The 20,949-nt window shown below is 44.1% G+C and overlaps 1 protein-coding gene across 3 annotated transcripts in view; it reads right to left on the bottom strand.

Annotated features, from left to right (window-relative positions):
• The window catches only part of LOC124612336 (tyrosine-protein phosphatase non-receptor type 23-like), a 158,215-nt gene that overhangs the window by 105,668 nt on the left and 31,598 nt on the right, over positions 1–20,949 (bottom strand). For all 3 annotated transcript variants that reach the window (XM_047140485.1, XM_047140483.1, XM_047140484.1), the window contains exon 4: positions 14,314–14,458. In XM_047140485.1, the coding sequence (XP_046996441.1) occupies positions 14,314–14,458 (145 nt within the window). The remainder of the gene's footprint in view (positions 1–14,313; positions 14,459–20,949) is intronic.

The following is a 20,949-nucleotide window of genomic DNA, read 5'->3' as shown; positions in this document are numbered from 1 at the left end:
ATACACAGTTCTCAGTTTGCTCATCTTCTAAACTGACCATTCTGTTTGAGGTCCCAACACCCTCCTGAGAATATTTCATTTCACCAATCCTAGTCTTTTAAGCACTCCTGTTGTTACTAGGTTACATGCTGACATATATTTACTCAGGGACCACGGTGGTAAGATATAAGAAATTGCGGCTCATATGGAGGCATATAGACAGTCGTTTTTCCCTCGCTGTATCTGCAAGTGGAACAGGAAAGGAAACAATTACTTGTAGTACAGGGTACCCTCCACCACACACCGTATGGTGGCTTGCAGAGTACGTATGTACATGTAGATGTAAAGAGTTTCTGCTGCGTATAAGGCTTCATGACAGATCACTGTTTTGTAGTGTCTCAATTTTACAGTAATCAAAATATTCTTTCTCCAATAGATGTTCAGAGTTAGTTTGTATGCAAAATTCATTAAGTTTATTCAAGCTCCCACTGCTTCCCTTTTTGTCAGCATAATTTCTGTTCATTCTATCAGGTATTTAAATCTTCCCACCAACTGAATTTTCCTCCCATCCACTATCATCCATCTTGCGGCTGCCTTGATGCTTGTCATATAATGTGCCTTCCTGACAGAGACAGAGGCCTGCTTTAGTTGCTTGTCTCTATAGTTGTGTGGTTTGCTTAACTGCCTCTTGTAATGATTCCAACAATATCGCCATATTGTCTACATATGCTAGCGAATCTACCAGTACCCCGATAACCTTATCAAGTAGAGAGTTAAAGAGCAAAAGCCACAGTCCATCTCCTTGTCTCGTCCTGGTTTTGATTTTGAAGGCCCCTGAAAGATTTCTTTTGAACTTGACCTTGAATGTTGTGTTGTTTAATGTCAGTTTAATCAGTTCACTGGATTTTCTATCCAAACTCACCTCCTCTAAAATTTGTAATAGTGTTCATCTATCTACTGAATAATAAGATTTCTTGAAGTCTATGAATGTGAGCATGAAATTTTTGCTTTCGCATTTTTGACACGCAGTTCCCAGCTTCAGATTCAAAATATGTTCTGTGCATTGTCTTCCATTCCGAAGCTTCTTTGGTACTCGCCAATTTGTGGATTTAGTTGTTTTTCCACTCTGTTCAGCAATGCTTTTGACCCCACTGGTATTAACGATATTCCTACGTAGTTTCCAGGCTCCAACTTATCTCCTTATTTCAAGAGTTCTGCAATGATCCCATCTTCCTCAAGAGCTTTATTATTCTTCAAGGCATTTGTGATACTCCTTACATCTTCTAAAGTTGGTGGTTCTGAGTCAGGATTTGGTTCTTTCTCATATTAGCTGAATGTCTCGTAGGGCACTTCACAGTTCAAAGTTACTCGCGGATGTTCTACAAAAGTCTTGTGTAAAGCTCTTTCAGTAGCCATCCTCTATTTGAGTTAAGCACTCGTTCTAAAATTTGCTCCTGAGATTTCTGATAGTTTTGACAGTGCCTTTAGATTTTCTGTCTTTTCTTAGGACACCAATCAACCCATGCTTTCAGACTCTCTTCAACTGCCTTATCTCCTTCTGTTGACCATGATGTGTGTCTCCAGCTATTCTCCAGGCATGTTTCCTTTGCACCTTTTAACAGTTCCCAGTCTTTATAATCCTTCTGATTCCAGTTCATCTTAAAATCTTTGCCAGTTCTAAGTTTCCCTGTGTCAAACTTCGGTATATGGATAGTATTTTTAGTTTGATTTTGATGGGCTCTTAGTAGAATTCTGACCTTAATTTTGGAGAGAAAGTGATCTGAATCTCAGTTTGGTCCCCTTGGATTTTTCAGTTTCCTTCTCTGTACATCTTGATATTGCTACAGGGTCAATCCGGAACTGAGAGTTGGGAGATACACATGTTTTTGGTTTTCTTGGAAGATTTTTAAATGCTGTCAATTTCATTATCAGATAAAAACTCTCACAAATTTCCAATAGTTGTTTGCCATTACGATTCGTACTGTTGTCAGCTGGATAGTACCCAATGACATTCCCGAATTTCCTTTCTTGAGTGTTGAAATCTCCAAGAAGTAGCATTCTTGGCTGGACTCTTTAATAGTGCCTCCTCCAGGTCTTTCCAAAAGCCTTCTACTTTCTCCAGAGCTGTTCATTTGGTTGACTGGTTGGCTGATTGAGGGGACCAAACAGCAAGGTCATCGGTTCCATGATCTAAGGTGGCAGAAACCAATGGAGGAACAACACAAACAGCACGGTCCAGTCAAGGGGAAGGGAAAATGGACAAACAAAGAGGTGAATGTAACGTTGGGGAAGGAAGAGGAAAGAACAAGTGGGGTGTGGAGGGAAACGGTGAGAATAGGGGCACCCCAGAGACACTACATGTGTCAGGGCACCAGCACCACCAACAACCATTCCCAATCCCCACACTACATCATGAGCAAGACATATTGGGGACAACACCTGGTGAAGAAGGCACAAGAAAAAGAGGAAACAAAATGGCACAAAGGATCAGACAAAATGCTGGGAAAAGGGAGGGGGTGGGGGGAAACCAGGTCGGTGTGGAGGCAAGCCAAGGCCTCCATAAGCAGCACTAACTGAGAGACTCCAACTCCAGAGGGGAAACTGAAGGACTTAAACCTGGGAGGGCAAACCACTTTTGTGAAGGAAACCAAGAACAGATGTAACATGCAAGGGTTGTCCGCTAACATCCGGGATAAGGAAAGTGAGGAGGGGGGGGGGGGGGGGGGGGGTTTGGCTCAGTGTAGGGTAAGAAACCATGGTTAAAGCTAGTACGGCTGATATGAAGACAGCAGAGGATGTCTGTTTTCTACCGGTACAGGTGGTGGATAGAATGCCACACAATGGGAGTCTCCTCGATTGCATGAAGTTTATTAGACAGAAGGCAGCCTCCCAGAGTCGGCCCACAATTGAGCAAAAAGGGATTTGACATAAAGCCGAAAATCTGGCCAGAGAGTGGTCAGACAGCAAGTTCATTATCCAGGATACCCACAAGGCGAGAAACTCATAGGAAATCAACCGAACAAGCCACATCGCCGAGATCGGCAAGAAGATTGTGCATGGTAGAGACCTAGGGGTGGAGGAAAAAACACTGATTAATAGCCTGAAGGGCACTCACCGAGTTCATACATAACAAAACTCAGGTGAGAGAAGACCACCCTCACCTTAAGGGGAGAGAACTGAAAACCATACCATGGAAGCATGCCAGATGGTGTCCTGGAGCTGTCATACCCCAGAGGCCACTGAGTGGAAGCTGGCCCAAACACAGAAATCATTCACATACAGAGCAGGGATGATCAACGGTATAGCGAAGGCTACAAGTCAATTAATGGTGATGAGAAAAAGGAGGACACTTAATATGGAGCCGTGAAGAACATCATTCTCCCAGGTCTGCAGAGAGCTGAGAATGGTACCAACCCAAACTCTGAACGACCATTGGGACAGGAACTGGTGAATGAAACTCAGGATGGAGCCCCAAAGACCCCACTCATGGAACTTAAGTAGGATGCGATGGTGCCAAGCTCGCATCGAAGAAAAGATCGAAGAAAACCATGACAAGATGACAGCACTGAGAAAAGTCCTGCTGAACTGCGGTTTCCAATCAAAGCAGAGGATCAATCGGAGACCGTCCCTCCCGAAACGCACATTGGTAGGGAAATCAAAGGTCTCGAGCTTCAAGGACCCAACTGAGCTGATGAGCAATTGTCCGTTCAACTAACTTGCAGGGGACATTGGTCAGACTGATGGGCTGGCAACTAACAAGGGACGACCAAACCTTGCCGGGCTTAAGGACAGGAACCACAATACAGTCTCTTCATTGAGAGGGAAAATGCCTTGGAGCCGAATACTGTTAAACACTTGGTGGAGATATTATTGTTGAGGATGATGAGGTGTTGAAGTAATTGTTTATGGATGGAATCTGGGCCAGAGGTTGAACTGTGGGAACGACAGAGGACCAGAAGGAGTTCCCATACAGTAAAAGATTTACTGTAGGATTCCACCTGACAAGGCATAATACATAAGGGGGAAGCTTCAGCTCACTATTTCTGGAGGTGGGAAGCAGCAGGATTGGAGGCTGACACCAATGCCATCGTAAAATGGGTCATGAGGTGTTCTGTGAGAACTGATGGATCAGTACAATGGCCACATGGAAGGGCAAGGCCCGGAATGGAAGACTGCTCCACCATGGAACTGGCTGACAGCGAATGGGGCCCGTCAAGCAGGGAACAGCAATGTCGACAGTGGAAAGTATCTTATCAGACAGATCACAAATGACTTCATCAATACAATCTCACAAAGAAGGTATAAACATGACCCGGGAGATATACTGAGGCCAATAAACATGGTGCAAAGCCCATTGGGGTAACTTGGCCATTGGGAGACAGGAAGGGTCAAGAGAATCAACAGTAAGTGGTCACTATCACAGAGGTCATCTATGGCAACCAGTGCAGGAAAGGTAGAAGATGAGGGGAAGTTAGCGAAAGATCAATGACAGAGAAAGTGCCATATGTGGCACTAAAATGAGTAGTGAAACCATCATTAAGATGGAACAGGTCATGGTCCACAAGAAATTGGTCATTGAGGAGCCCCAAACTAGACGAAAAAGCACAGGCCCACAAAGGGTGACAAGCATTAAAATCCCCAAGGAGGAGGAAGGGAGGGGGACAGTTGCTGAAGGAGGGAAGTTAGCGCAGCAGGTGTAGGTGCCTTGTCACGAGAGAGACAGAGGTTGCAGACACTGATTGCAGACTCCAAGTGGGCCTGGACGGCAACTGTTACCAATATGGTACAAATGGGCATCCATATACTAACAACGTCCATACAAATCAACGTGCACATGCCACTGGTAGCCCTTGAAGATTGGAACCGGTTCCAACAGAAAGCACAGAGCACATGAAGGGTCAGTGAATGAGCATCAGTAAAATGACATTCCTGGAGAATGACAAAAGCTGCAGAGTAAAAGGAAATAGGAGATTGAAACTCCAGGAGGTGATGCTAGTATCTGCTACTGTTCCATTGAATGAGCATGGAATGGGGGTCCAAATGGGAGGTGAATGGGCTGGAGCCAATCACGTTGCTGGGTCATCAGCTGTCACCAATAAGGATGGGGTTATTTCCAGAGGTCAGACTTAGGTTGTGAAGGTGGGGATGGACCTCCAGGGGCCTTGTCCTGGGACTTATGTTTCTTCTTCTTCTCCTTCACAGGCCAGGAGGGCAGAGCTTGGAGGGAGAGCAGACTTCTGCATGACCTGGAACTGAAAGAGAACAAGCGAACTTGGGTGCGTGCACTGTGGGTCCCGTGGCAGAGTTGTGGCAGCAGGCCTCTGGTCTGGGAGACAGAGGAGGGCAGGGCCCAGGGAGGGAGCCCCATCACCGGCTGACACTAAAAATTGGACACTTCTCTGGCTGGGGAGGAGGATCATCACCCAGAGAGGAGGGCGTGGGAACTGTATGAGAGATAGAGAGGAGAGGGGACTCTGACTGGGGTAAAGGAATGGTGGAGAGGCAAGAGACATAACAGAAGCAAAAAGTTAGATGTCGCTGACACAGAAGCAAAGTTAGATGTCGCTGACACATGGTGAAGTCGTTCATATTTCAGATGAGCCTGAATGTAGGATAAATGATCATGGGGCTTAAACTCCTGTATCTTATTATCTTATTTTTCTTTTTATAAACAAGGCAATCTGATGAGTATGGAGAGTGACAGCTGTGGTAATTAACACACAAGGGCGGTGGAATACAGGGGTTCCCCCTCATGAGTGGGTGTCCACGTTCACCACATAGAGGGTCCACTGTACATTGAGAAGACGTATCTGAAACATAAGCACCAAAAACACCTTTTGGGTGGCAGGACATACAGCTTCTCATCACACTGATAATGCATAACCCTGAATGTTGCTGTGAGGGTATCTCCCTCAAATGCCAGAGTAAAGGTCCTGGTATCTGTGCGATTGTCCTTATGACTTTTCTGAACACGCAGAACAAATTGAATTTCCTGCTATTCCAGATTGGCCCAGAGTTTATTAGTTTGAAGGACGAGATCCCTACGGAAAATGACTCCCTGAACCATATTCAAAGATTGGTGAGGAGTAATGGACACTGGGATGTCACCAAGATGGTCACAAGCACGAAGGGCTGCAGATTGTGAAGCAGAAGAAGTTTCGATCAACAGTGAGCCCAACTGTGTCTTACTGAAAGACTCTACATTGCCAAACATGTTTTCAATATTTTCCACAAATAATAACAACTTGGTGATGGTGAACATGTCCCATCAGTCTTTGTGCAGATCACAAAGAGAGGAAAGTGTTTCACCCCAAGCCAGTGAAACTGATCCTCCTTCCACACTGTGGCCAGGGAATGGAACCCTGCAGGGTCATAAGAAGCAGCATTAAATGATCCATTACCAACTGAAATGACGGGCATAGAAGAATGGTCAGGTTTTTGGAGCATAATGTTTCATACACAAAGCATCCACCCTGATACCATCCACTCCAGTCGGGGCCTTTCCTCATTGGCACCACCCAGCCACAGCAAGGGCTGTCAATCACTGCAGCCAATGCCTGGAGTTCCAATGCTCCAGAACAACAAGCAACCACTCCTAGGCATACATGGGGAGGCAACAGCTTGGGTATCAGAAGAGAGTGTGTGTGTGTGTGTGTGTGTGTGTGTGTGTGTGTGTGTGTGTGTGTGTGTGTGGGCGCGCGCGCACGTGTGCGAACTAACAGAAGAACTAACAGAAAAGCACAGTGACTGGCTGACCACTTACGAAAAACTAGGGTGAGTCAGCCACCCTTTGACACATTAAGAACATCATCTTCAACACCTTGTTAAAAATGATGGGCAATTCATAAAACTTTAAAACCCTAACCACATTCATTTGATCATTACATAAAACAGACGGCAGATCCACCAGCAAATCTGTCGCAGTCCGCCGGTCAGCAAATAAAATGCAGACCAATAAAATGTGGCGCACTGTGATCTGCACGCCACAAGTACCACACATTGAAGGATCCTCTTGCCGGAGTAAAAATACATGTGCCATAGGGCTGTGGTCTATGCGAAAACAAGTAAGAAGGATATCATCCAGCTGATGTGGCTGGAAGGAAGTACTCCATGGCCGAGTTGTGGGCTTGATGGTACGGAGCTTGTTACTGGTCACTGCCAGCCACTCGTCTTCCCATCAACACATGACTTTGTACCTCAACAGCGAGGTGATAGCATACATGGAGATAGCACACCGAAATACCAGAGGATCACGAGACATCTCCTTGGCTGCTCGATGCACCCTTTCCTTCCACGCAATTCCCATGTGCATTGTTACCCAGTAGGAAGATACCTCCTTCCCCAGTAGCTGTAGTTGTAGGAAGGCATCCTGGATATTCTGGGTTACTGTATCTGTTGGGTACAAATGTTGGAGAGAGTGAAGGGCACTCACTCAGAGAATCTGAGCAGACGAGCAATCTAACACCGGGAGAACGACTCATCTGTTCCAGTGCTCTCAAGATTGCATATAATTCTGTGTCAAAGACAGTAAATTCTGGGGGCAGTCTGACCTAGTGGACACGATCTGGGAAAACTGCAGAGAAACCAATACAGTCCTCCCGCTTAGACCCATCTGTAAAAAAAAACAGTACTGGTTGTGGTACTCAGATAAAATATCAGAGAATATCACATTAAAAATAAAAATGGAATCAGGAGTGCTATCTCTCCTGTACTGGACCAAATCTAAAATCACTCTGGGGCTCTCCAGTAACCAGAGCGGCAGACAGTTAAAACCCTGGGTTTGGGGTCATACTGGCTCTACACTGACCAACTCCAGCACTCGCTGCATGTGGATCTCAAATGGCATTGTGGCTGGTGGACAGTTGGAAAAAAGGCATTCCAGAGGTGGACGAGCAGCAGTACGGTGTGCGGGTGAAGTTGGACACCTGACGCACTATGAGGAGCTGGTACCGGATGGTAAGTGGCAGTTCCCCCACCTCAGCACGGATGCTAGGTATGGGACTGGTCCTATAAGCGCACAAAAGCCAGATAAAACTGATGGAGACGCACCCTGTCCACCCCCCAAGACCTGTGGCTAAGGCACTTGATGTTCAGTGCCTTCAGGGTTCTGGCTTTCAGGGCTCACAGGTGCGGTAACCACGACAATCGGGACTCAAAAGTGAGGCCCAGAAACCGCACTGTGTCTAAAATGTAGGATGGTGTCCCCCATAATCAAGGCAGGCAAATTAAAAAGACGACGAGAACGATTAAAATGAACAAATACATACTTACCTGCAGGAAACTGGAAACTCATCTTTGCAGCCCAATCCTCTAACTTCCACACCGTAAGTTGCAACTGGCGGCTTGCCATTGCAACACTGGAGGAGAAACAGAAAACACCAAAATTGTCTACAAATAAGGAGCACTGTACGGGACTCCTTACAACAGATGTGATACTGTTAATGGCTATGGCAAAGAGGGTAACACATAAAACACTGCCCTGACTAACACAATTTTCCTGCTCAAATCGATCAGACAGCGTCACCAACTCGAGTCCTAAAAAACCGGTGAGACAGGAAAGACCATATGAAGATGGGGAGATGGCCACGAAAGTCCCACTGATGCTATTGTGTGAGAATACAGTGTCCACAAAGTAGTATCATATGCCTTACTAGCAAAGGGCGTTCAAAACGTTTTGCACAGTCGTCTAATTTTTTTATTTTTTGCAGGAGGGGAAAGAAATTTTTTGTGAGCAATCTTGGATCATTTAGCTATAAGTCGGTATATAAAAGTATTTTCTTTTATTTACAGGTGAGCCATAATGGACCGTGAAGTAGATGTCAGGTTGCGACAACAGTCGGTGATGGAGATCCTCTTCAGGATCGGTGATGACATCGATTCACAGGAAGTTGCTCCCTGTTTATGAGGAGGTCACATTGGATCACAGCAGTATCCAGCGGTGGTTGCAGAGGTTTAAAGAAGGTGATTTCTCTCTACTGGACAATCCACAATGTAGTAGACCATCGATGGCAGTGAGTGACATGAATAAGGAGACCATTGATCAAATCATCCAAAATGACAGTTGAGTGACAGCACGACAGCTTGCTGAAAATGACTCATTTGTCATTGGGTAGCATGGTATCACTGGTACAATCACTAGGGTACAGAAAAATCTGTGCACGTTGGATGCCTAGATTATTGACAAGAGAAATGAAAACGATGAGGAAGAATGTGTGCGAGGGTCTCATGAAGACCCTTACTGAAGACTGGAAACAGTGTTTTGATGGAGTCATTACCCAGGACGAAACATGGTTGTTTTTGTCCAAACCTGAGAGCAAAAACCAATCCATGAAGTGGTGTCATCTGGGTTCCCCTCGGAAGAAGAAACCAAGACTTTCACACATCAGGCCGAAAGGTAATGGCCTCCTCCTTCTGAAATCAGTGTGGTGTCATTTTCATTGACTTTTTGGAACCTGGCTCCACAATTAACCAGGACATTACTGTTTGTCAGTGGACAAGCTGCGACGTGCCATTAAGACCCACAGACTACAGCTTCAGGGTCAGCTCATCAGACAACACCATGACAATGCCAAACCCCTTACAGCCCTTATGATGCAGGAGAAAAGCAGGAAAATGGGTTGGAAAATTGTTCCTCATCCTCCCTACAGTCTGGACTTGGCTCTGTCTGATTTTTACCTCTCTGGTCGTCTCAAGGCCCACCTGTGTTGTAAAACATTTGATAGTGAGAAATACCTTACTTCCTGTGTCAAGTGTTGGTGTAAAAGTCGATCCCCAGAATTTTAGCAAAGTGCCTTTACATCATGGAAAGAATGTTGGGCCAGATGTGTCACAGCTGATGGAGGCTACATTGAGTAGGCTCAATGTATAGCTAAGTGTTCCAAGTATATTCACAAAAAGTTTCATTCCACTCCTGCAAAAAATAAAATAAAAATTAGAGACTGTGCAAAACTTTTTGAACGCACTTTGTATATCCAAGAGTATGCCAATACAGTGATGCTTATGGAGGAAAATCTGTTGAACAGCCACCTCTAGGAGAGTCAGACCGTCGATAGTGGACCGAAATCTTCAGAATCCACACTAAGAGCAGCTAAGGAGTTGCCTGGTCTCTAACAATCAGATCAGACGATGGTTAACCATTTGCTTCAGGGTCTTTCCTACACAGTTTGTTAAGGCGATACTCTGATAACTACTGGGACATGTGCAGTCCTTTCCTGGTTTGAGGAGAGGGAACAGAACTGCCTCCCTCCACGAGTTGGGGAAGTTGCCCGTCTGTCGTATTAGATTAAAACATTCGAGGAGGATTTCCTTTGACAGCACTGGCAAATGTCAAAGCATGCAGTACCAAACGCAGGTCGCCGAAGTGGCGTCAAATCGAAAGACCTGCACCAGGCGAACGGTCTACCCGACGGGAGGCCCTAGCCACACGACATTTCCATTTATTTTACCGGATTTGGTCGTGACTGGGTGCAGTGTCATGAATCTCAGTCAGTGCCAATTCGAGCTCCCACGTGGAGAAAGGGGAGTTGTAGGCCTCAGAACTGTTGGACCTTAAAGTCCAACTTTTCCCTCTTTACAGTCGCACGATAGTGATGAAATGCCTGATCCTGGCTTGCATTGGCAGTTGTTTGTGCAAAATGTTCAGTGGACTGTAGGATGGAGAGGTCAGCGGCACAATGGGTCACTTGTGTGATGTGGCCCACCCATCCTTGGATGTTGTCACAGTGCTAGAACACAGCTAGCTGGCTGAAACGCATCCAGTTAGCCTTGCAGACCATTTTGGGTGTGTAACTGCAGGTGGTGGGCCATTTAGTAGGTGAAAGGCAATGATCACTGGAATGAAGGTCTTCAATGACCTCCCACTGAACAGAGTCAACAAGGGTGGGAGAACAGAAAGAGAGGTCGATGGCTGACAATGACCCAGTATCAGTAGAGAAATGTATGTGAGTACCCATGTTGAGGATGCACAGCTCGTGAGACTTCATGCCCTCACAAAACCCAACCCCGAGGGCAAGTATCGGTCAAGCCCCAAAGACATGTTGGCTTCCAGGAGGAGGAATGGTCACAGGAGTTGTGTGATAAGTTCCATGATAGCCTCAGAGTCTAGAGCACCTTACGGAGGTAAATAGAGTGAACAAACAGTGATCCTTCGACATACATGAATTTGAACTGGAACTGATTGCAGGTCAGTACCCAGGGGGAGAGCAGAGGACTGGTGCACATTAGTGACAAACACTGCAACACCTCCCTTGGCCCTTTCCCTGCGATAGGTCATCCTTGCAGTCGAGCGTATGTCCCTGTAGCACAGGAACATTTGTATCTTTAAAATGCATTTCTTGTAAACAAAAGCACAAGGGACGTAACTGTGCTAGGAGTTTAGGGGGAGTAGAGGGGCTGCCTGGATCCAAGGCATCTAACTCCATGATGTTCCCCTCATCAGTCAGACGGGAGAGAACGACATCTGACACCACTCGGGACAGCTTTTGACCTGAACGTCGTGAGCCTTTCCCTGCACCCTGTCCCTTCGAGGATGAGGAGGAAAGGGGGCATTGAGAGGCACTCTGCTTTTCTTGTACCTTCTGGACGCTCGCTGCGGAACTGTTGTTTGTCTTTCCTGATGCAGCTGCCTGGATTGCTTTGTCCTTACTCTTTTTCCCTTGACATGTACACATGTAAGTACAGGTGCCTGTGGTGGATACAGGCACACTAGGCGTCATCTGTGTCGAAGCAACCATCTTGGGAATAGGTTTCTGCACCATGGAAGAATGTTCTTTTTTGGCTTTGGTATAGGGGATCCACTTGGTCACTTTTATCTCCTGTATTTTCCGTTGAGCAAAAAAAGGGCAGTCTTGGCTCCCGATTGGGTGGTTCCCAGAGCAGTTGATGCAGATCGCTGGAGATGGGCAGTCAGTCCCAGCGTCATGAGCGGCTTTCCTGCAGTTCATGCAGATCGCTTCACCTCCACAACTCATGGTAGTATGGCCAAAACGCTGGCATTTATAGCACTGCATAGGGATTGGAATGTAAGGCTGAACGTCAAAGGAACCCCACCATAAGATGTTCAGGCAGTGTGGGAGAATTGAATGTGACAATGAAAGTGGCAGTATTTTCAGTTGCTACATTATTCCTGCGCGTTCGTTGCTCCACATTGACTATTCCCTGGGATGCTCATTCTTGCTTCAGTTCTGCTGTCTATCTCCGTGATATCTCGGCATGTGAAAACACCCTTACTGGAATTGAGAGAGGTGTGCATCTCAAAAATGATATCATAGTCAGCCACTTTCTGCCATTTCTTAAGAAGGCCTACCTGCTTTGACCTGTTAGTTTCGACCAACAATGAGCCATTACGCAATCGTTTTATAGATTTTAATGTTCCAGCAAGGCCTTCCAAACCCTTATGGATATAAAAGGGGGACACCTTTTCAAATGTTCCCTCCTTCCTCTTTATCACCAGAAACACATTGTTATTCACGACTCCATGAGCCCTGTTACTGCAGTCCAAAGTATTCTTATTATCAGGAGGACTAGCCTCTATCATTCTTTTGGATGAATGGGTGTGAATACTCCCATGCGGTACACCCTTCCCGCTAGGAGAAGAAGAGGATTTCGAGGGTTCCATCTCGGTCCCATGAGCAGCTAGGGAAATAAGAGTCTACTCAGACAGAGCCCCACGTGCGTGAATAAGCCTTATACAACTGAGGTCTGGCTGGTTCTCCAGAGGTTGCCAGGTAACAAATGTTCCACCTCAACAGCCATGCATCCCATCAGTGTGCAGTACACCTTGAGATTGAGGGTTTTTTTTTTTAATAGAGATTTATCCCGTCCTCACAATCCAAGTGGTCAAGCCAAGACCCCCATTCCCTGAGACACACAACTTTCCACTGCTGTGCCGCATGGTGGTCACTGAAGCCTGCCCAGAGCTTACAGTGACAGGGGATTGGAGGTGCTTACCAGCCCCCAACTCGGGAACCCTGGGGTTGCGAAGTCCATACCCAGCAAATCAATGCTGAGCCCCTGAGGGCTCAGGTGTCAGAAGTATGATCACCGTGTTGTCAGGGGCCTCAGCCAGAAGTGTACATAACAGCCCCACCACACAGACTGGCTACAAGTGCTGCTGACCTATCGGGCTGGAGGAGGACTCTACGGCAGGGGAAGGAATAGGGGCAGATGGGGTGGTGGTGGAGGGCGGGGGGTGGCGGTGGGAGAGAGAGAACGCCTCGCTATAGATCCTAAGGAGTTCTTCCTCGAAAGGCTCACATTAGAGAGAAAGGTCAAACCCGAAACGGTGACCAAAAATTCCCAAAATGAAGGATGAAAAAGAAAAAGCAAGGGAAACAAAACATAATGGAATACACGAGACAAAGTGGATAGCCAGGCTGAAATTAGTAAAAAGAGAGGGGAAGGAGGGGGCAGAGGGGAAGGAGTGAGGACAGGGAGGGAGGGGCATAGGGGTATGGGAAGGGAAATGCAGTCTGGGAAGGAAGAAAGGGCAGCAAGTGGTCACAGTCCCGTGTACGCCACATGCAATCTCACCAAAGAACAATGAGCTACCTGGGGAAGACGGGTCCATTTTGTTAGTTTTATTTGTGGAAGCTTGCACGTTCACCGAAGTGTATATCTTATTTGCTCCCTTAAAAGTAAAATGGAGAGCCTACTGCTTTTGAAGCTGAAGTCAGTGTTGGCTCCCAAGATATTTTTATTGATCATTAACATAAAGCCTGTGTTGAGCTGAGGTACATTCTTCATTACTCATTTGCCAGATCCCTTCAGAACCTGAAATCCTTTTGCTTCATCTGTGTAACTTGTCTCTTGTAATGATTTTCTGTTTGACGAGGATATTCATAAGGTGTTTCAGTTTTCCAGTTTTGAGGAGTGAGTAAATGTTGAAAGTAGCAAAGTATGACACTTTGTTACTTTCACCTCTCTTACATGTTGGTGTGAGCTTCCCTGAATCCACTGACGCACTGACATTGTGGTTGACAATGGTGGATTGGTTACAACCTGGTGGTAGTAAAAACTTGCCATCGTCTTAAAATGAATAATCATGCTAGGGGTCAATGCATAGACGCCAAAAGGGTCACAACCGAAGTTAGTCTCAGACACACCATGTGATGTGGCCTGGCTTCTCTTTTATGGCTTCTTTAGGTGCCTACCCTTCTCCTTTATCTGGGCTTGGGACCAGCAGCAGCACAGCTGCATTTTTCCTTCACCATATTTGTAAAAACTTAAGACATTGCCCTCACATTTACACTTCAAAATCAAAAGACTCCAAGTCACTTAGTTCTATAGAAATCCCAGAAACTCTCAGGAAAGATTACCTTGTAATGTATTTCTTACCTATTATTGTAGGTTTCCTGTTATCCATCATGCTCTTCTCCAATATACATTCTTGAGCCTGAGCCAGTGAAAGATAATACATAAACTGCATAATATCTGGAGCCAAATCCACTCCTGCTGGCTGTGGGTAGCTGCCTTTTAAATGCTAACAAATGGAGAGAATAAAATTAATTAGATATTACTGTATTTCAGGAAAGTAACTACCTAGCAGATAACCCAAAACTAACTAAAGTGTACAAACGCACAAATTCAACTCACACACCCACACAAATGGCCACTATGGTCTGCATGTGTAGAGGTCTGGACGCAGTGAGCAATGATCTTGGTCTGGGTGGGTAGCTGGGTACAAGAGAGACATGGAGTGGAGACAGGGAGGAATAACAAGGTAGGGGTGGGGAAAGATACTCCACTTGTGGGAGTGTACAAGGACATGGTGGGGACAGGATGGTGGATTGTTAGGTGCAGCATCAGGAGGTGGTGCTTGAGGGGAAAGGGGCAGAGAATAGAAGCAGAATGGGGAAAAGGACCATGCAGACGATCAGGTGGGATAGCAGTCTTGAGTGAGGCTGGAGTGGGAGCAGGGAAGTGGATAGAGGCAGTTGGGCACAGGGACCAGTGAAGGCTGAGGCCTGGTGGGTTACTGGAACAAAGGATACGTTGTAGGGAGAGTTTCCACCTGCGCAATTTGGTGTTGGTGGCGCAGGATGTGAAGCAGTCGAAGTTAAGCGTACCATGTTCAGCAGCATGTTCAGCAACTGGGTGGTCCAGCTGGCTCATAAACACACTTTGGTGGTGGCCATTCATGTGGACAGACAGCTTTTTAGTGGTCATTTTCACACAGAATGCCACACAGTTTTTGCAGCCAAGCTGCTTTCACAGATGACCCTCTTTCTGATTGGGTGGGATATGCCAGTGACAGGACTGGCATAGGTGGCAGCGCGGGGATGTTTGGGACAGGTCTATTAGAGAGAGTCATGGGATGAGGGGCTGGAAAAGGAGTTTAATATGGAGGGGCAAAGATATTGCCTAGGTTGGGTGGACAGCGGAGTACCACTGTGGGAGGCTTAGTGGGCGGAATATTTCTCATATAAGGGCACAGTGAGTGGTAGTCAAAATCCTGTGGATCATACTGAGTCATGAGGGTTTACAGCTTTGTGCCCGGTCAGTCAGTACAAGAGGGATGCAGGTGGCTGGGGAGAAAAAGAATGGAAAATCTGTTTCTGAACATGGGTGGGAGTCTGTGAGACCTCATACGTATTTGGAGAGTGGCTGCCTGTCACTGCGCAGGTGCAATAACTACAGGTGCCTAGGCTGTATGGAAGGGACTTCTTGGTGTGGAATAGGTGGCAGCTGCCAAGGGGAGGTATTTTTGATGCCTAGAAGGTTTGATGATGATGGAGGTACTGATGGAGCCATCTACAAGGAGGAGTCTGACACTGAGGAAGGTGACATGTTGGGCTGAGGAGAGCCAGATGAAGTAGAGTGAGGAGAAGGTGTTGAGATTCTCTAGGAATCTGGATAGGGTGTCCTCATGAAAATTGAATTAAAATACAGTTGTGATTCTCAGATCATTCATTTTTCTAAACTGATCATTTGATTTTCATTTTTTCTCATTATAAGTCTATATTCAATACAAGATTTTCCATTATCAGTAAAAATTTCACTGTTCACTGAAGGAGATGATATAAATGTGAGAAAGGAATAAGTGCGAATAGGCAATGTGTTACACCAAAATGAGTAAGGTAACCACCTGTCCTTACTGCAATAAAACAGTTTGTTTCAGAGGTGCACCTTAACATATATTTACTTCTGTTATAAGAGGTTTTGCCCTTTCTTTAGTTTCACTGACATGGAAACATTATTCCTTTATCACTGTATTGTATCATCCCTGTGGTCTTTTTTTTTGTTCCATATTGTTAAAAAGAAATTTTCACATTTTTGCCTTCTTTGCTCCAGAAATGTCATGTACACACTGAATTACTAACATATGGAACCTGCCATTAACCCTTTCACTACCACAGATGCGCTCTCTCTGCATTCTGTGCTGAAGGTGGCTTTTATTATGGCTGTAGTACACGCCAAATGCTGGTGACTGTGCTGAGAGATGGCGTTCTGGACAATATGAAACACTTATCACAACATTTTTCGAAAACTATTAGGTGAAAAATTTTGATTTTTGCACATCCTACAACCTAATATCTTTACTCAATGAATTTCTTTTCATTATCTGCCATACTTACTATGCCACATCAAATTAAGTAAAACATTGCACGAAATTTTAGAGAGTTTGTAAAGGTAAAAACATATTGCATAAACTTTTAGTTGGTTGATTTTAGTTCATACACTGAAGTGAATTAAATGTAGATAAGACATTGAAATTTTATTTAAAATTGAAAGCAGAAAGATATCATTTCATTCTCAAATTACTGGGCCTTACATCTGATGGGTGGTCACGCATAATGTGCATTATCATCCTTGTGCATCACGAATCAGGTGGTCATAACAATCACCATATCTTATAAATGACACGATATTGAAACTATGTTTTTTGCAAATAATAGATACAATGAGACACATATGTTGTATTATACGAGGGTTGGAACTTAAACAGTGGTAACTATTTATTCACAACCGATACAAAAGAGTTACATGTTTGCACCTGTTAATGTCCTTCAAAGTAGTCACCAGCGTTGTGTAGAGCCTGTTGCCAGTGATGTGGAAGGCTTAGTATAACGTTAGCAGAGCCAGTACTGTTGATGGTGAGAACGGAGTGGCCTAAAGTTATGGTGATTCTCGTGTTCAACTGTGATGGTGTTATCCCAACGCATTACGTTCCTCCAAGGCAAACCGTCAATGCGCAGTATTACTGTTCGTTTTTGGAGCATCACCTGCGACCAGCTTTGCGAAAGAAGCAGCGACACTTTCTGCGCAGCCCACCCATCATTTTGCATGACAATGTGCAGGCGCATAAAGTGCAAGCTGTGGCTGCTCTGTTTGGTTGATGGGTCTGGGAAGCACTGTACCATCCACCACACTCCTCAGACTTAAGTCCTTATGACTCTGATTTGATTCTGAAGATGAAGCAACCACTTCGTGGCATTCGCTTCAAAACTGTTCCAGAGATTCAACAGGCAGTAGACCTCTCCATTTGCACCATCAACAGAACAGGCTCTGCTAACGGTATACTACACCTTCCACATTGCTGGCAATAGGTCCTACACAATGCTGGTGACTACTTTGAAGGAAAGTAACAGGTGCAAACATGTAACACTTTTTTTGTATTGGTTGTGAATAAATAGTTGTCACAATTTAAGTTCCAACCCTCGTAAATACTCAAAACTTTTTTATTCACCAAGACATAGAAGTAACTCTTCCACAGCAGTAAGAGGTCTGTGGTTCAGGATGCAGATAGACATCCACAGCAATATAGGAAAACCCAAGCACGTCCACAGCACTTATGGAACAGTGCAGCAGGATGTGTATGCATGTCCACAGCAGTGAAAGATATAACAGAACCTCCCCAAAAGTTATACCTAACCACGGACGTAGCTGATAACTGCCTGTGAAATGTGAATACCCATATTTGGATTCCATCGCAAAAGTTTTTTTCTTTTATGAAGCTTCAACAAGATACATACACAGAAACAAAAGAATTGCTATGGAAATGAATAAGTCAGAGTTTGAGCTTCTAAGAAAATTTATGGTAAGTTAAGAACAAATAATATTATCTCCCCTGTGTATCACATTACAAGCAAGTAAAGATAGAAAAAGCTTCTACTCAGGTGGCTTAAGTAAATGCACAAGAATAAAAACTGGCTTATGCACTAGCTTCCAGAACTCTAGTTTCTTGACCTGGAAAAGGAAGGAAAGGATAATTGATCAGATAGAGTTTAGAGAAGGATGAGGCAATAATTGACATCATAAACAGAGGAAAATGACAAAAGGTAGCTAACAGAGAGTAAAGACAACAAGAGAAGTTATATGGTGTAAAGCAGATGAAAGAGGGACAAATGAATATGTATGGGAGACAATAAGTAAGAGTCTGAAGTAAGGCAATATAAAGGAGTCAGGAGAGGAAATTTCGAGATGGCCCATTTTCAGGTGTATTTCAAAATTATCTGAAGAACATTGATAGTGTAACAGTGGCAGATACTGTATATGGATGTAGAACAGGAACACATTATACTTCATACAGTACTGCTTAGTTAAGTTCAACAGAAACTGACTCACTGTCTACAGAAAGATACAATGAAACAAAAGTCAGTTCTGAAGGAATGACGGACACGTCATTTGGAAATGATTACACTGAGAAATTTTAATTCCCTTTGTGGCATTTACTTAGTAACACAGTATATATGTTTATCCTACAAACTTTTACATTACTTTATTAATTACCTACTCAAACATGAAGGCAATTTATGATGGAAAAAATATAATGAGAATACCACCTGGCACAGACATGAGTGTCATAAAACCATGAAAAATTCTCTCTTAGTCCATTTCCACCCCCCCCCCCCTTTTTTAATGGAAACCATTGTTAATGCTTTACACTTCTGGCGTACACACACACACACACACACACACACACACACACACACACACACACACACACAAAAACTAGTCTTCTATACATTGTGTGACTGTTAACGTGTGTGTGTGTGTGTGTGTGTGTGTGTGTGTGTGTGTGTGTGTGTGTGTGCGCGCGCGCGCGTGTGACAGACAGACAGAGAGAGAGAGAGAGAGAGAGAGAGAGAGAGAGAGAGAGAGAGAGAGAGATTCTGCGGGCTGATCTATTTTGCTAGCTCCAAAAAACAGCTTCACATAAGTATTTAATTATCAGGCCTTACAGTCAATCAGCCTCAGGAGCAGAAATCAAACACTTCCATTTGTCATTTCCAGCTCCCACTAATGGTACTCAGCTATGAGCTGCTTGCTGCCAGGAATTTCCTCAAACTGGAGAACAACAGCTGTCTTGGGGAAATCACTCATCCTTGAACCAGCAGAGTCGGCACAGAGCTTGAGACATTCCTCTTATCTTGGACAACATTTTAATTATTAGTTTTAACAACATACTGAGACATTGCAGTTAACAAGAATAACTTACTTTTTCAAGCAGCAGTGTGGGGCACTATAGTGATGAGTAAGAAGCAGTTCCCATACTCGGGATACAGGTAGCGAGATTGGCCAAGCAATACAACACTGAAGTTTGCAAGTGGAGTGAGGCACTATGAATAAGTCACGAGAGCAGATTCTACACAGCAATTCTGAATGGCAGGAACACACCAACATTTAGGCACAAGACTAAGGTATTTTCATCAGATATTAATTATTAAAAAGACGGCTTTGGCATAATAAATACTATTCGAGGTAGGTCACAAAAGCTCTGCTACTACCGTACTACCATGCAGTAAACTATTCATATCAGGAAAAAATGACAGTTATTAGTCTGGCGACAATGTGCAAGTAGTACTCAAGTTGTACTAAGTGTACTAGAGATTTCTGCTGTGAGCTTCTCTCTTCAGTCGACATTAGGATGCAATCCAGACTTGATCTCTGAACAAACCATACTCTCAATTTTCTGTTAGATTGAAGTTATTTATGTCGAACTGTGTGATTGTTCACTGTTTTATGGTGCTTGTCAATAAATGCATCATAATAGTACCCTGAAATTCATTTAAAGTAGCTCAGCTACCAACATTTCCCCTTGTAGCCATAAAGGCAGACTGTTTGCAAAATTCAGAGCACTAGAGGAACTGCTTCAAGCAACTGTAAAAAAACTGGTGGATGTTTCTCTCCTGTTATGTTTTTCTTCCTTCCAAAATTTTTATCTTTTTTTTTGCAAAAATCTTCAATAGTGTTATTTTTACGACGTGCACAGTACCAAAAATTTTTAATATTAATTCAGGGTTGAGCTAACTCAATTTTATTACCCATTACACTCCTTTGGTTACTTAGAACACACAAATGTAATTAATTTACCTAAAAACTGTGCTAATTATAAAATACCATTAATATAAAATGTTGTTATCATTGTTCCTATGTTAATATATACGAATCTGTTAACTTTCAGATGAAGTACATCAGAAATATACATAAATAATTAAAGTATCTATACAGTTAATGCTGGAAATACTTTAGCAACTTTTGTACTCATTTATTTTCAGAGTAATTAGCATTCTTATCTAAAATTTTGTTACTCGAGGTAGAATATCATATTTTGGGAAACTAGACATCATAATGCAATAGCAGTTATTGTTTTATTTAAAAGACTTCAGTCAAACTCACCTTATTCCACTATTCAGTTTTTCAGAATTAGAAATCTTTAATTGTAACATGTAAAAAGGCAGTGGACAACAATAACTGAAAGTAGTTTTAATTATTGCAATCTTATAAACGAGAGGCTGCTGGGAGTCATTTCAGGCAGTCCACAGAAAGTTAGGACAAAAACAAGATCTGTGCATGAACCCACACACTATGTATGCAAATTTCGTGCTTGAGAGTTTATGCAGTGATTGGGGGGGGGGGGGGGGGGGGGAGATTGACTGTGAGAGAGAGAGAGAGAGAGAGAGAGATTGACTGTGAGCTCACAATTAATCTCAAGAACAGAGTTAATTTACAATAATGCATTCTGAAAAT

This window comes from Schistocerca americana, chromosome 4, assembly GCF_021461395.2.
Source record: "Schistocerca americana isolate TAMUIC-IGC-003095 chromosome 4, iqSchAmer2.1, whole genome shotgun sequence".
NCBI lineage: Eukaryota > Metazoa > Arthropoda > Insecta > Orthoptera > Acrididae > Schistocerca > Schistocerca americana.
The sequence above is the reverse complement of the archived record's forward strand: the minus strand, read 5'-3'. Positions and strand labels throughout refer to the sequence as shown.